Source organism: Abramis brama (genome assembly GCF_963993115.1).
Source record: "Abramis brama genome assembly, chromosome: 2".
In the NCBI taxonomy this organism is placed as follows: Eukaryota; Metazoa; Chordata; class Actinopteri; order Cypriniformes; family Leuciscidae; genus Abramis; species Abramis brama.
The window spans coordinates 50433385-50450640 of NC_139964.1; the positions used below are offsets into that span (position 1 = coordinate 50433385).

Consider the following 17256-nt stretch of genomic DNA (forward strand, 5'->3'; position numbering starts at 1 on the left):
TGTGTGTGTGTGTACGGTTCACTCATCATGCAGCGCTGCCCTTTCCATCCTGACCTCCATTTTCATCCAGAGTCTAATGAAATCTCTCCTTTCAATGTTCACTATCATAACAGACACTGACAGGGGCGTTGTCATTCTCGTTTGTTAGATTTTTCTTCCATCTTCCATCTTAGTCCGCTTTTCACAGAAGAGGATCTCAAATCATTCCCAAGGTTATCAGCCTTTGAGCTTCTGTAATCAAATCTAGTGTGCATTGATTGGCTCTCGTCTTATCACAGCGGAGACGTGATTGGTGCAGCAGCAACATGCTGTCTGATGAGAGACATCATCGTAGCAGATGGCAGATGCGCCATGATTAGGGTCATCGCCGCATATATGGCAGGCTGCCTTTTTGTTCCCATCATGCAGTTCTGTTTGCGGAGCTGTCGAAAAGAAGCACCAGCTTGAAAATGCTTGTAAAGCTTGGATCAACTTCTGTTACTCAGAAATATACCCAAATTTTTTCCAAAAAGGCTAAAACAGGCATTACCATCAGAGAGCGAGCATAGGTTGTAAATGTATGTGTATATAAATGTATTCATAGTTCTAAAAACATGTGTTCAGCTGGCCCATAATGGAAAACAGTTGATATGTCAACAATTGTTTGTGTTGCCCACGTTTTATTAAATGGCTAAATAAGTAAATTAAATGGTTTAAATATTTTCTATTTAAATTGTTATAATATATTAATTTCGGATATCAGCCGACAACCAGTATATTATGCATCCCTAATATAAAGGAGATTATAGCTGTGGGAATAGTGTCTCAAGTCTGATGCAATGCTTTAGAGAGTCCCGTGGAACTCGCTGGGGCCAATTAAACAGGAAATGCTGTGTCCTTTGAAGCGCCTGTCAGAGGAAGTGGAACAGTAAAGCAGGAGACAATGGGGTTTAGTGCGACTACTCTTTCATACTCTCTATTCACTTTTGCAGTTCACTCAACTGTAAACTATTAACTGTCTTTTTGAGGACATTAATAAAGTCCAATATATATTCTTCTTGTGTTTTAAAAAATTTGCATTTTCTGCACTTTTGCAGTCTGCATTTCTGTTGTCGTGACCACAGCCACAACCACAAAACTCTGAATCTATGGATGCCCCCTCCTCTCCCCTCGGTTCCACTGCTCTGTTCATCTCTTTCTGGTTCTCTTACAGTCTCTCTGTCTTCTTGACCTTGGGTCTGTTTACTTTTTCCTCTCGCTACACTTCAGTTCACCATTTAAGTGCTGTAAACCCCTGGAGTTCATGCAAGCAACTCACTGGCAGATACTCACCCTCTGAGACTAAAACCTTCTCGGGTTGGGATCGATAGCAGATCTAGACAAATAGGCTCCTTTGGGTCATGGGTCCTGGATTTCTACATCCCCAAACCCCTATGTACACACATACTCAGGCAAACACTATGTATTTTGTTTTCCTCCAGTTTGACCTCTATTTTGTCTAAAGAATGAAAGCGTGTGCTTTTTCTTTGTATGGTATTTGGATGTGTCATTGTCCAAATTTCTCTCCGTTCTTTGTTTGCTTTGCTCTGATATTGTCTGAGGATAAAGCCGGCCAAAGAATGTCATAGCAAGAGAATAGTTGGAATTCCTTTGCTCACAAGTGCTCTTTTCTCAGTAAACACCCTTCACTCATTTCACTCATTATAGTGGAGCCCATTTTGTGTTTATAGATTAAAACAGAAAATTGCCATTCACTTTTCACAAGCAAAAAAAAAAGGCTCCAAAGGGGCCATTTTGCTGCAGTCCATCTGTTGGAACCAGCAGGTTTCTTTCTGTTTAGGTAAAAAGGTGCCCTTCACTGCTGATCTGAGACCAGATTAACAGCTTTTCCCATTACAGATAATGTTTATTGAGATTTGGCAAGCACCACTATGGGCTGGTTCCCGCTTTCTGTTGAAGTGATTCATGAAAAACTTGGACGGGAAAGAACATGAAATACTGGTTGCTAAAAGTAGTTTTTTACAATCAAGGATATTATTTATGCGCACAAACAGTTTGACACATGCAGTCTTGGCTAAGGTTATGATTAATCTAGAGATGCACCATATAAGCAAAAAATGATTCAAAACCTTTTATTTGCATATCTTTTTAAATAATATTTGTTTTATATTAGTCAAATACTGGTTGACTTTTTCTCATTTTAGGAACACACTCATGAACACTGTTGTGGAATGTGTACAAAATTTCTATCATGATTATGATGTTTGCAGGTTCATTTGACCCACATATTTCATTGTTAAAGGCACCCTCATAGACCTGAAATATTTTTTTATTTTTTTTTATTGAAAAGGGTAGTTAAGAAACCGACATAAAACACATTTACATTTATGCATTTGGCAGATGCATTTAAAAAATAAAATAAAAAATCGTATACTGCTTTGAAGGCGTATATTTTTATAAGTTTATGCATGTTCAGTTAATCGCAAATCAAACCCATGATCTTGGTGTTATCTGCACCATGCTCTACTGCTATATTCAGAGTTTATGAAAAAAATTAAAAGTTTGGTTTTCCATAGTGTGGTTTTTGGTGAATTTTATTGAATCTGACTATAATGATAGTGCCCAGATTTGTAACCTAATACAAGAATCTGCCCATAAGAGTCATGTTTTGACGAACCTTGTTTGTGAAAACAATTCACTGGTTCCCTTCCCATTATTTAGTGGCTACATATCTTTAATTTCAGCTGAATCAGGAAAGCTGCATAGGAAACACTGGCAACTACGACAAATTTATACTGGTATATTATTAGATTTATACCCGACCCCTAGTATCATTAGCCCAACATGGAAATAAGTAAATGTCTGAGCGACGCCCGATACGAATGGAAGATAAAGATCTGATAGGCGTGCCGTGGATTACAGACCATCTTCACCCGCACTTGCATGATAATGCTATTACTGGCCCCCTTCCATAGTAAATGAATGGGCCTCATGCTGTGTGTAATAGGAAAGTGATTTTGAGGGAAGATTAGGCTCGAACGCAGCATCCTGCTCATTTGAATGTGTGCCACGCTTGAGGATGTGTACAGCACGATAAGCGTCTGATGAGGGATGAAATGTGACAGAAACATAAGCAAGCAGATGAGCTGCTTTGGATTAGGATCAAGATAAGAACAGGGGCTTCTATGGACTTTGGTTTTAATGTTGTCTCCATGGCATGACCAACAAAACAAACTACTTTGCTGAGATTACCTGAATAGATGAGGCGTTTCATCGATTGAACCACTTCACAGATTATATGTAGCACTCTCTCTCCATCTCACTGGGAGCTGTCGGACTCGTCCACAGTCTCCGGAGTTGAGAAGGATTTATCCTAAAACTTCAGAGACAATCACCAGAACTCTGAAGCAATGGAAGTTTCCTCTATGCCAGCTTTACGGACATGTCTGACATCTAGCAGCTTTAAAATGCCTGTGGAATATTCCTCATATAGTGACACTTGGCCAACATCTCTCTCTTTCTGTCACATCACAACCAGCCCAGGGCTAAAACGTATTTAATCTGGCTTTTCTGAGATGTCGTCAGGATTTAACCACAGCTCTTTTCACCTGTTCAGGGATGAGTGGCGTAGAAAGTTGGTGACCACAAAAGGTTATGTGGATGCTTTGAAAAAAGGCCTAAAAAAATACTAAAGGGATTTTCACACTGTGCTTAAAGCAGCATTTCTCAACTGTAATTTTGAAGGAGAAACCCCGGCCTCGCTAGCCACGATTGTCAAGTACCATTTTTTTTTCAGGCCTAGAAGAATCTGAAATGAATAAAATCACAGAGAAATCATGGAAAATTCTAGCCTGACTACGTCAGACTTCGTACTTCCGCTCAATTTCATTTCGCTTCTGTACTCAGTCTGAGACAGCGTAATAGCTTTCCGTTTTCCTCCGGCCTGAAAACAGCCGGCAAATCAACGAACAGAGGGCGGGCTGAGAGCCGTGACGACGTAGACACTGACTGTACCGTGGATGCGTAGATTTACTTCACATAATCTGCAAAAGTCGTTCACAGCCGTGTTCACTCCGGTATTTCGCTCGATGGTTTTGTTTTCGCATCATACATGTGTTTACAGTGGAAGTTAGATGCGGCTGAGCATGCGCATAACACACGCCATAACCAAACGTTATGTGATTGGCTTACGGGTAACCAATGATTTTAAACTTCAGACAAGCGCCCCCCCGCGAGAAAGAAAACGCTTTTCAATTATGCCATGCCAGACTCTGTCTACGAAGCAAAGCGAAGTAGCAGAGTTTGGTATTACCAGGCTAGGAAAATTCTGTAGTCTATAGAAATGTTCCTTATGCTCTATTATAACATATTTATTTGGTTAAAAAAATTATCTTGTAAGTGTCTCTGTTATATATATATTATTTTATATATTATATACATTGTGTTATATTATATATTTTTTTATTTATGATAATCTATGCATATCATAAGTTTTTCATTTAGATGTGACCAGTATTAGCAAAAAATCCAACTGATTCAGAACTGCCAATCTTTAGTTTGCGTATCTTTCAAAAGTGTGATTTTCTGTCCTGAAAAAGTCATGGAAATAAATAAAATTCTAAAATATCTTGGAGAAGTCATGGAAATTTCTGTGGTCAATAGATATGTTCTTGTTATGCTCTATAATTAAATATACATATGTCTTGGGAAAATTATTTAAATTTATATATTTGAAAATGTGGGAACCTATGATGGAAAGTTACAGCAAAATATTTGGAAACAAATAAGTGGTCATAAGCATCCTCAGTGCTTGCCTCATTAAAATTTCATGAGCTTTTTGTACTATTTAGTTTCAGCACCTGAGGGGAAAAAACAGCGACGACAAACGCGTTAACTGGAATAAACCAGCAGCTGTATTATGTTTGTATTATATTTCAGAAGATTTAAGAAGCCAAAACAAATTTGACAAAATTTCCTTAGACGAATCAACTATTAAAGCATCTACTTGCATGCTATCGCCTCATGAATATGCAAATAAAGAACATTAACCCGGTTTTTACAAATGTACAGTGTGATATTTCATTAATTACTAACCCAGGGTACAGTATGAACTGTGTGAAACCCTGGGTTTAGATTGCATAAACGGTCTCAAGGGCTTTCGGGTTTTAATTTGGCAATGTGTTCAAAGCTGCTCTCTGCTGCTGGAGGTCACCTTTCGTGGAGATGTGTTTACGGTAGCGCAGGAGATCTGGGTGTGACATGACGTACTGTAGAGGAGTGAGAAGGTCACAGGGAGTGTATGAGCATATGCATCTGTGTCTCTCACTGTGAAAACAGCCCTCCAGCCTCCATCCTTCTGTTTACTTCTTGCTTTCATCACATCTTTCACTCAATCCTAAAGCCTTTGGCTCCATTTCACGCTCTCTCCCCTCGTTTTCGCTGCTTTATTCGGCTTTTAATTTCCTGCGACTCTCCTCCCCCTCCCTCGCTCCAGCCATGACTCAGACTGCACCTTTGGCTGACCACCAACTCCTTAACATGCAGACTGCAGCACTCCTGCCCAAACCGTCCACCCACTCCTGCATCAGAGAAACAAACACACCCAGCCGGAGATTACCTTCATATGCTGATCTTGCAAATCGTTTATTAGAAGACGTCTAAACCTGTTCTGGAATCAGCTTAAACCTCTGCTTGTTTGAGGCCTGATGGGCTTAACACCCCAACTAAAGATTTTTAAATGTAGCTGTAGATGGATAATTAACTTCATACCATTCATATGTACTGAGGTTAAAATCTAACCCAGTGTTATTTTTGCATTATTTGTATGTTATTGTAGTATTTACTAGTGTTGAATAAGCTTTTATTTGTAAGTTTTCATTTTCATTTAAGTTTTTAGTAATTTTGTTTTTGTCTTTTTTTTTTCTTTTTTCTATTTAGGTAATTCTATTTAATTTAATTCTAAAAATCTATTTAGGTTTAAGTAATTTTAGTACTTCAATACATTTTATTTCAGTTGCTAATTTTGGGTTTGTTTTTCATCTATTTATATTTTATTATATTTCAGCTTTGTCAATTAATGAATGGCCTGTGAAAAATGTAAAATAATGTGACGAATTTTGAGTGCAGATCATCGCTGTTTTCATGAAGTAATTAGAAAAAATGTACGCACCAAAAACAGGATACAAGGTATGAAATGAGAGAGCACGGTGTAAATGACTCAGTGGAACTATATTTTCAATTAATGAAAACACTTTTATAGTTGTCATTTGTTTTAACAATAACAACACTGATCTATTATCTGATGACCTTTTGAATAGTCAGTCTTTCCCAGAAAGCTTAGAATGAATGTAATGTGGTAGTGACAGCATTGTTTTGTATGCAAAGACACTGTTTACCCTTATATTTATGCAAACAGCCATCAGCCATTTATTGGCCCTAGAAGAGGTTTTGTGTTTAAGAGAACCATACCATGGTTATGGCACACTATAATTTCCTCTGTTTACCTTGTATACCCTCCTTTAACTCCTTTACAAAGCCCAGGCTCAATAGCTGAACAGTGTTTAACAGACAGATGTTCTTCAAACTGCAGTTCCCACAAACCATTGTAGTCTGTGGTTTGGTGATGAAAAGCTTTAATAATAGTGCTCTTCCAGATGGGAGAGGACTTTTTTAGTATGAAAATAGGAGGGTTAGCAATGAAAACAGCTGCTCTAAACAGTCTGCTCACCATCTGAAACACGGAATTTGTGTGCCAATCCTGGCCATTCAGGAATACGGTGGGTTTTGAACACGAGAGCGAGGGTGTTGAAATGGGACCCACTTCAGTCCGACGAGCGTAATGTGGAATGAGACTAAACAAAATAAACACTGGCACTTTACCACCTTAGCCACCATTTGCACGGTATCTTCTTCCCTAAGATTAGATGTGGACTGTAAAATGAGTGGAATTTTGGAAGGGGTTTCTCAAATGGATTTAAACCTCGATCCTTGGCTTCAAACGTTTCCCATCAGCCACTCAAACGGAATGCTAATCTCCATGCCTCGTGGGTGCCACAGACTTGCTCTTTTATGGTTTCTCAACGGGCAGATAAACAGACACCTAAGCCTTTTGGTTTCAAAGTTCCTGTTCCAGAGACAGCCTGAGCAGGCTGTAATCGCCTAAGAACACGGCTCCATGCTCACCGGCATTATTTAAACCACTCCAACATTCCATGGGAAAGATCTATCGCCTTAGTAACACATACTCATTATGGAACACAACGCCTCATGCATAATGCAGTAAGAAGTACATTAATATTCATGATTTAACCTCCCTCCCTTTTTCTCTCTGGCATGTTATGGACACTACAAATGTGAGTGGAGTAGCTTTTGATCATAAGATAAGAAATTGGCTTTGGGCACATTTTAACACAGGATTGTTTAGAGACGACATCCCTGTCGTTCATCCAGTTCCCTATGAAAAGCCCATTCTGCTTTTAACTCCTTTGTTTTATCCCATTTGTCATTTTTGCAGGTACAGTAATAGTTTGAAAGGATTCATGTTAATTGGTTTGATTTCCTCAGTAGTTGCTCTTTTGTTCCATCAATTGCCACATATGGCGATAGAACAAAGAAAGACGCGTTAAAACGCTCGAAAGTCCTCGGTGGCGTGGAGGTTGGTCACCGCTTCTAAAGATTAATGATGCATTGCGGTTGATCATGAATCGAGATGGAGACAGAAATAGGAGCAGCTGCATTATGAATTAAAGGCCTTGAGACCTCCTCTTTCACATCTCCTGGGTTTATCACCCCTGTTTTTATCGGCCATGGTTCAGAGGTTACGCCTTCGACACTTGCAAAGCTTTCCACTCGCCTCATAACACAACGAAATGACCACAGGCACCTTTGCTTTCATGTTTGCCTCTGATATTAAATTGAATTTGGTTTAATTAGATTTAGAGGAAATGGGCTATAGCCTTATGGATTATTCTGTGGGATTTCTCTCATCATGCCGATCGATATCTAATATATATGAAATGAAATAAGGAGTTTCTTTTTCCAGTAACACTGCTTTCTGCTTCAAATGGACCATAGAGTTATTTGATATATGTTGATAAGCATAAGTAATGTCTTGGGTAAAGGTCAAAGTGATGGATCTGAGTGCTTTAAATTAGTGTGTAATTAATTTGCTACCTTTTTTGTTGGCCATTCTTTGAGTTGAATGCCATTGTAATTCAATTGATTTACACTTGTATTCCTTCTCTCTGTGTCGCCAGTGTTTGCGGACGTTAGTCGGCCACACCGGAGGGGTCTGGTCCTCTCAGATGCGAGACAACATCATTATCAGTGGCTCCACAGACCGAACGCTGAAGGTCTGGAATGCAGAGACAGGAGAATGTATCCACACGCTGTATGGTCATACCTCAACAGTGCGCTGTATGCACTTGCATGAGAAAAGGTAACATCTACCACCTCCCAAAAGGCACTTTACATCCAGATGCATATAGATTGCTCCACTGAGGTTATACAAGCTTTACTCACATTATTACAGTAAAGGCAGTAATATTGTGAAATATTTTGACACTTAAAAAAAGTAATTTTCCATTTGAATACATTTAAAAATGTAATTAATTCCTATGATGGCAAAGTTAAATTTACAACAGCCATTACTCCAGTATTTAGTGTCACATGATCCTTCAGAAATCATTCTAATATGCTGATTTAGTGCTCAAAAAACATTTCATATCAATGATTAGTCAATAGTTTTTCCACTTTGGTTTTTGTGTTTACCTCCAGATTTACATGAATTAAATACTTTATTAGATATATTAAAATTACCCCAGTTGTTTATAAGGAAAACAAAAAAAGTGAATGATTAATACATTTGTGTGGATTGCACTCTTAGCACAATACATTTTTCACTCACAGTATCAATGTTTTTTTAATGAATATTTAAAATTAAGCATATGTTAAAACTGTTAAAATTAGATTAAAATTAAAAACATATCAATTTAATATTTCAATATTAATAACTGAAATATTAATGGTATTGAATTTAATCATTTCTGGTTAAATGAAATTGAAAAGGAAAAACTGATGTAGAGTATCAGCTTTGGATAAACAACTACCATGCGTGAGTTAATTTTTTATATATATTGTAAAATACATTATATAGCCTAATACTTCTTTAAAGATAACTCCATTCAATAGCAGCACACAGTGCTGGTTAAACTGCACATTTCCCATCTGATTTCAGCTGTACTCATTAACCGTGCGGAGTGCTCATATACAGAGTTGAGCTTTGCTTCTTTATGCTCTGTTGTGAACTACACAGTTGCTCGCCTGACAATATTCTCTGTTTTGGGTGTGCATATTTTTCCTTTGTGTCAAGCTTGATTGCTTATTTTGTTCAGTGACCTCAGGCTTCATTCAGCAACAACAATAGTAGTTTCTGTTTGTTACTCTCTGCTTCACCAGAACCCATTTTAATGTTCATTTTGTTTAATAAAAATATATCAAACTCGTTTCCTAGGGGTCTGGTTTTATAAACAAAGTATGTTTTCCCTTTGATTTATGTAATGCTATAAGCAAATACAACCCTTGAAGGTACAAGCAATTGACTGTCAGACTGCTGATTTAATGCCTGATTAAATTCTACCATCATTAGTTGAAAAATAAATCATTCCAACATTATTATGTGAAACTTTTAATGCGAGCACACACTTTTTTAAGATGTTGAAAAGTAAACCAGTTTGTTTTTCTCTCTCAGGGTGGTGAGCGGTTCTCGGGACGCCACACTGCGGGTTTGGGACATAGAGACGGGTCAGTGTTTGCACGTGCTCATGGGTCACGTGGCAGCTGTTCGCTGCGTGCAGTATGACGGCCGTAGGGTTGTCAGCGGTGCCTATGACTTCATGGTGAAAGTGTGGGATCCTGAAACCGAGACCTGCCTACACACACTCCAGGGTCACACCAACAGAGTCTACTCCCTACAGGTAAACATAGACATTTACCTACACCTGACACACGTGACCCGACTAACGCTCGGCCACTTCACCTGCCTCTCAGAGGTCAGATTAATGGCTGATGGATTCATAGTCCTTTAAAGCAAGAAAAAGAATCAAGCCATCTCCTCGAAGAAACATTAAATGTCTTTGCGGGTCCTTGCTAGGTTAATTCTTGAGCAGTAAGGCTCAATCATCACTCAGTGCTCTAAAGAAGCATGGGTTAAAGCGATATTTGGCCTGAATAAGAAGCACTATCATTCTGTCTATTCTCTTAAAAAGCTTTCATGACCTACTGGTAACTGTGCAGGAAGTTTATCTTAACCACACACCTTCAGTGACTCAGGATTATCTAATCATGAGTGCTATTAGGTGTAACCGCAATAGGATCTGAAAAAAATTATATTTAATTTTGGTTCATAGATTACAGGGTCAAGCTGTGTAAGGAAATCTGGGTTTTTTTAATGGCTACACTGCATAACATTATAAAATTGTTAAACTATTGTAAACCAACGTTCCTACAAAGATTTTTATTTATTTTTGTATCTTGGACAGTCTATTTTGTCTTTGACAGCAACTGTGGGACAAAACATTTGGGCTGTAGTCCATACTAATCTGCATTTGTCCTCATTTGTTCATATATCCATCATTTTAAGAGCTTTGCAGTAATTGCATAAGTTAATCAAACATAGTGCCATTTAATGCAATAACAATGGAATGGAAAATATCTGGAATTCAGCTTGTGCTGCATCTCATTTTGAAATGAATCAAATCCCTTCCCTGCTCAATACAGCTTTTATTGAATTCTTGGGTTTTATTCTAGACACAGAATAAGCCAAATGACTACTGTGGGTGTTTAGCCACAGTTTTCTTACATAATGTAATTTATTAATTACTGAACAATTATTTATTTAATCCGCTCTTTCTACAGTTTGACGGCATCCATGTAGTGAGTGGTTCGTTGGACACGTCAATTCGGGTGTGGGATGTAGAAACGGGAAACTGTATTCACACGCTCACAGGTCATCAGTCTCTCACCAGCGGCATGGAGCTCAAAGATAATATCCTCGTCTCTGGAAACGCTGACTCCACCGTCAAGATCTGGGACATCAAGACCGGCCAGTGCCTACAGACACTGCAAGGTGAGCAGAGAGAGTATGACTGATCGCAACTCTGTCAAAGGAATAGTTCACCTAAAAATGTCAGTGACTTAAAGAGATAGTTCACCCTAAAATCTAAATTAAGTCATAAATTACTCACCCTGATGTTTTTCTAATGCCATATGCCCTTCTTTCTTTTATGGACCACAAAAGGAGATTAAAAAAAAAAAAAAGTTCAGCTTGCGCTCATCCATATAATGGTAGTGCATAGTGACCTGCATCAAGCTTATAAAAAAGATGCAAAAGTATCACAGAATGATCCCATGTGACTCGTATATACCAAGTGTTCTAGGGTATACAATATGAAATTTAATGCAGCATTTAACGAAAATCCTGACCTTGGCCGCTGGTCTTCAGTCCATGGCTACACAACGTGTGCTATCGTATGACACTGTTAGCGCCGCAGTTTACTCCATCTCACCCAGAAAAGGCACACAATCTGTTATTCCATGTTCTAGACACTGAATCAATTTTTTTTCCGCTAAACTAAACTAAGGGAAAAGAGAAAATATAAATGGAGTCCGTACATGAAATGCTTAATATTAAAGATGAATGAGAAACAGCTGGTGCTATTTGCCATTGTGGCTATTTATCTGGAGCGAAAGCACCAGCAACAGACTATCTGGGTTCACAAATCCATTCAGGCTCTGAGTCAGCACAGCGAGTGTCCCTGTATGTGCACAGACACATATCATAAATTATAGGAAAGTTGCTAACCTCTAAAATAAATTTCAATACAGGCTGTAGTGACTAATCGCGTACGCTCCACTGACTTCACTCCTATTGGTGGTTGTGTCGCTCCGGAAAGTCGCTCTTTATTTGCATAGTTAAACATATCTCAACTTTGTCCTGTCGCTGGACACGCCTGCATCCTGTCACCAATGGTCACTGTCGAAAAAGTCGCCAGCTCTACAGTGAAATGAATGGGATTATGGCGCGTTGTCGCTGTCAGTGTAAACACAGCTTTAATTTTTTATAGATTATTGCAGTGTTTATTATAAATGATTTATCTGTACACATTATTTTATTTTTAAATTAATGCACCCTTGTAATTTTTAATCGGAAAGACATCTTTTCTCTGACATGTGCGAGGGCGGGACAATAATCCCTTTCCTCCAACAACCTGTCACTCACATGTACAAAATGAGGTTGCATCCTGTTTTTGTTTTTTTTTTAGTTCGAGAAGCCATTTTACTTTGGTATATGGCACAATAGGGAATCAAATCAGCTTGCAACTTGTTTCATACTGAATTTAAATGCAGCATTCCTTTAACCTGAACATAGATGTAGAAAATTTGGTGTAGGGGAAGATTATTGCTTAATGACTTAAATTTCAGTCTCTTCCTCACACAAAGCAATCATTAGAAGCAATCACTTCTCTTTTGGACCACAGTGATTGTCCTTTGTGTAGCTTGACAGCCACTGTGAAGTTGTTGAATGAAAATATTTTCCAACATTTTCTACTTTTGTGTTGCTGGAGGGAAAAAGGTATACATATTGTTTTTGGGTGAACTGTTCCTTTAAGAGCTTTATCCATTGCATTTTAACCACAAACAACATTTTTACTTCGTCTTCAGGCCAAAGAAAAACATGTTTCCAAAGATGTATTTTTCATAATTCCCAGCCTCTCTTAGCATCTTGAGCTTTAATCTTCTGGAAGGGTGAGGAATAGATGACATGATGAAAGGAATTGGAGGGGGATGTGGTGGTCTTATTGGGGGTGCCCAGAGGGTAAGACAGAGGGGGGATGGACCATATATCAGTTTATAGGTCATTTAATTAGGTCATTGAGCATTTCCTGTTATCACTTAATCGTTTGACATAATAAACAAAAACACACATTTGACCCCAGACAAGATGCTCAACTCAACGGCTGAGCTTTGAAGTGCGAATGCTCATAGACAGTCACTCATTAAAGGAAAAGGGTCTATTTTGTCACTCTGTGTAGTGTCTTGCACATCAATGGAGAGCGGCCATCTCATTTATATTCACACAGTTGACTTTAGCACTCTACTAATGGGTATTCATGAGCAAATTCATGCCTTTGAAATGGATATTTTGAGTTTTCATTCACTCATGAACTTCAATCTGTCTTTGTTCTCAATCTAGATGTTTGATAACATGATTTTCAGTATTTGACTACGGATTGCCTGTAATAGCTCACCACACCCCTCTGCAGTAACAGGAACCAGTGTACTGTAGCACATCTCTTTTTCTCTTTATCTTTATATGCCTCGCTGACAGCAGTCTAAGCACTTTTGTTTAGACTCAAGATGTTCCTTGGCCTATCAGAAAGACTGGCTCAATTCAATACCTCAAGGGCATAGAATCTAAGCCATTAATGCCACAGTATTTCCCGTAACCATAGTTACACATCCTCTCTCCGATTTCTCCGTTGTGGCAAATAGCTGCAGGTCGATTTCCTGTCTATCGGGCTTTCAGCGTTGCGGTGTGTGTGATGAGCCTCTACATCTGGAATCCCTTGTAACCTTTAAAAAGAGTACTTTTTAGGGAAATAATATACTTTAAAAGAATATACCTAAGTGCAAATTGAATGTACTGTTTTTGACACTTAAATAAATGTTATTTGCTGTAAAATGAAAATGTATTTTAGTTGAAATTTATATTAATGCAATTATTTGATCTTAAGAGTGCTTATTTGGTCAATATAAGTAGGACTTAAGCATATAAATAAATGTACTTTGAGTAAAACGTTTAATTTGACATTATTACAAATAGAGCTGAACGATTAACCGTTAAAAGATTGCTATCTTTATTCAAACACCCACACGATCTTAAACCTTTGACAAGTAGCTGCGATCACAGCAGAACATTCAAATCTGCGTCGGCTGAAGAGCTAGAGAGAACAGTTTTCAAACACACAGGATCATTATTTCTGTTACAATAATTTATATTATCACAGAAGTACTGGGATATTTCTGATATAAACTCTATCTATGATAGCGATCAAAATAGAGCAAATCAACTTTTGAAAGTAACTAGATGCTTTAAAGATTATATCAATTACATTACAGCATTAGGTGGCGACTAGTGACTGTTAAAAAATGTAGGCTATTTGTCATTGAATCATTCATTCAGGAGATTCGTTCAAACATGCTGGAGTCTTTATGAGTGAAAAATTTAAGGCAGCAATTTTTTTACAGTGTACATATTATATTATCTGCAAGTAGTTTTTTTAATATATATATATATATATATATATATATATATATATATATATATATATATATATATATATATATATATATATATATATATATATATGTATATACTTTTAAGATTTGAGTACTCTACAAGTGTACATTCAATACTAAATGTACTTTTTCACAATGAATGTCAACTCTTAACTTGTTTTCTTTCTTTTATCTCGCTCTTAGGTCCCCACAAGCACCAGAGTGCAGTAACATGCTTGCAGTTCAACAAGAATTTTGTCATCACCAGCTCCGATGACGGTACGGTGAAGTTGTGGGACCTTCGGACAGGCGAGTTCATCCGCAACCTGGTCACACTGGAGAGCGGAGGCAGCGGCGGTGTGGTCTGGCGGATCCGCGCCTCCAATACCAAACTCGTTTGCGCGGTGGGCAGCCGTAACGGCACGGAGGAAACCAAGCTCCTGGTGCTGGACTTTGATGTGGACATGAAGTGAAGGGGGTGAACTTAAAGGGGACTTGTTTGTAAAATGGGGAGGGTGGGGAGAGCAACCTGCCCCGGGTCTTTCCGCGCCAGGACCGATCGCTCACTTCATGGCATCTCCACCTCCCCGATAAGTTGCCGCCAACATCTCTCCCCGTTGTGCCACGGTCCACGACTGCCGCCACAGTTCCGTTCACCTTCCGAAGGGGGGAGGGGTGGGGGCAGACGCTCATGCACCACAGCATTCTGGGAAGGAAACTGACAGGAAGGACTTGGGAAGACTGGATTGTCCCTTTTCCTACCACTCAAGGCGACCTTGCACAGAGACTTGTTCGCTCAAGCCTGACTGAAATTCACACCCATATGTACAAACGTTATTTTTTTGATCTAAACAGTCAACACTGTATACATGAAACCCTAACGCATCAACACGGACACGGAGAGATAAATAGTGTATACAAATAAAAAATTTATGGAGAAAGATGAGAATTGAAGAGCTTTGTACTGCAGGAGTGATTCGAGAAAGAGAGACAAAGGAAGCCAATTTTGTCAGTCCTCATCAACCTCAGCACACGCCAAATATCCCTTTCTTCCTCGCACGTTATTTTGTTTTGTATCCGTTTTTTATTTTATTTTTTGCTTTGTTCCCCACAACTTTCGTTTTTTTTTTTTTTGGTTTTCGCATCAACAGCTGTGAATTAAAGTTTTGTGCTTTCTTTTCAAGTTCAGCATTTTTTGTTCACTTCCTGCCTACTGTTGCAAACAACAGGTCTCAGTATTAAGCTAAACCCACTCTGCTGTTTCACACATTTTTGAGGTTTTACTTGTGATGTGTTTTTTTTTTTTTATAAATTCAGTACTCCATAAGCAGTGGCTCTATGGATCGGAGATGACCTGCGTTCATTGTTTTTCAACCAGTCTGGTCTCATTAGTTCATCAGTGCTGGTGCTCTGTGGGAACTGAGAATGTTTTCCCATAAGCTCCTGGGAATATGTCTCTTCCCACCCCCCACCTTTTTCCCCCCAGTACTGTCCATCCCAGTGGCCAAACTGGATTTTATGCTGCTAGACACACAGAAAAAAAATAAGGTGGAACTTTAACTGGCTGTGACGTTTTAGTCCCAGACGAAATTCTAAACAAAAGTTACTTGTAGAGTTTGAACTTATAAAAACGACACAAACAAACGTACCAACAAAAGCAAGATATCGACATAACAGCTTCTCTTTTTTTTGCCACTGAACTTGAGCCAAATGTGCCTCTACGAGGCGTAGAGGAGGGAGAATGTCTGACAAAGAGACGGGTTTGTCTGCTGAGATGAAACGACAGACGAGTAGAAACTATTTTGCGCGTTTGTGAGCATGACTGGGTGTGCGTGCGGGTGTGTGTTTGAGCAAATTGTTCACACATTCCTTGGGACAAAAGCTCTGCCAGCCTGTTCTGTGTGGAAATGTATGCTTCAACAAAAAAAGAATACCGTTCTTGTTTTTAATGAGTTGAAAAACGAGATTGTTGGAACCGACGTTAAGTTACCGAGGAAAAAAGGTGGTCTTAGTGTACAGAAATGGACATCTGATTACGTTTTAAGTGCTAGAGCTAACCTGGTTCCGTTGGTAATGCTCTCATGAGTTTTTTTTTTTTATTATTATTTTTTTTTTATGTTTTTTTTATGGTAAAGCAGCTTCATAGATAAACAACGTAACCGCATCCGTAGCCAAACGATTTGTCTCATCCTCCAAGTCACACAACTCAAGCTGAACTGTGAAAGTGGTTTAACACTGTATATTAAAAGAAAAAACAATCTTGTTCTTTCTCCTGTTTTTTTTTTTTTTCTTTTTCTTTTTTTTTTTCTGTTTAATTTATAATCTGGTTTGAGAAATCAGATGTTGGAGCTGTTTTATTTTTTCAGTTTATGTAAACTGCCTGGCATAACAGACAGATAAAAAAAAGAAACCTTAAAGGGATTGTGTATTTGTTTGATTCATTTAGAATTTTATTTTCTTATAACTTAAGTGCAATAAAATGTGGGTTTTTCTTTGTTCATTTCAACAATTTTGGCTGTCTGTGTTCCTCAATGTGTGAAAGTGTGTCGTGTCCAATAAAGCTTCTATAGTTTGTTCCGCTTAATAACAAGGCATTCCAACCATGGGGCTTATTGGTTAATGTGATTTTCATTTAACAAAGCAGAAAAGCTCATCTTCTCTAGTCTTCTAGACAGGATGGCAACTCTTCTCCTTCTGGTACATTTCATCCTCACTTTAAAGCCCCAGATGCGTGAGCTGGACCGCATTGTGTCCTGCAGAACAGCTGATAAATCATTTAAAAATACCTGCCTGTTGTCTCAAGCGTAGATCAGTAACCTTTCTAAACCAGCCAGTGTTTGTTTGTCACTTTTTACAGTGCAACGCAAATCGTGTACAATCTTTTTATGCACATTAGTCCTCCATGTTCGCATCAGACGAATGTACATCTTAGCTCTTAGA

The 17256-nt window shown here is 38.4% G+C and overlaps 1 protein-coding gene across 3 annotated transcripts in view; it reads left to right on the forward strand.

The window, feature by feature from the left end:
* Positions 1–16825, forward strand: part of fbxw7 (F-box and WD repeat domain containing 7) — a 162669-nt gene extending 145844 nt beyond the window's left edge. For all 3 annotated transcript variants that reach the window (XM_084094239.1, XM_084094240.1, XM_084094241.1), the window contains 4 exons: positions 8235–8416; positions 9728–9953; positions 10894–11104; positions 14521–16825. In XM_084094239.1, the coding sequence (XP_083950365.1) occupies positions 8235–8416; positions 9728–9953; positions 10894–11104; positions 14521–14789 (888 nt within the window). In that variant the 3' untranslated portion in view covers positions 14790–16825. The remainder of the gene's footprint in view (positions 1–8234; positions 8417–9727; positions 9954–10893; positions 11105–14520) is intronic.
* The last annotated feature ends 431 nt before the right edge of the window (positions 16826–17256 follow it).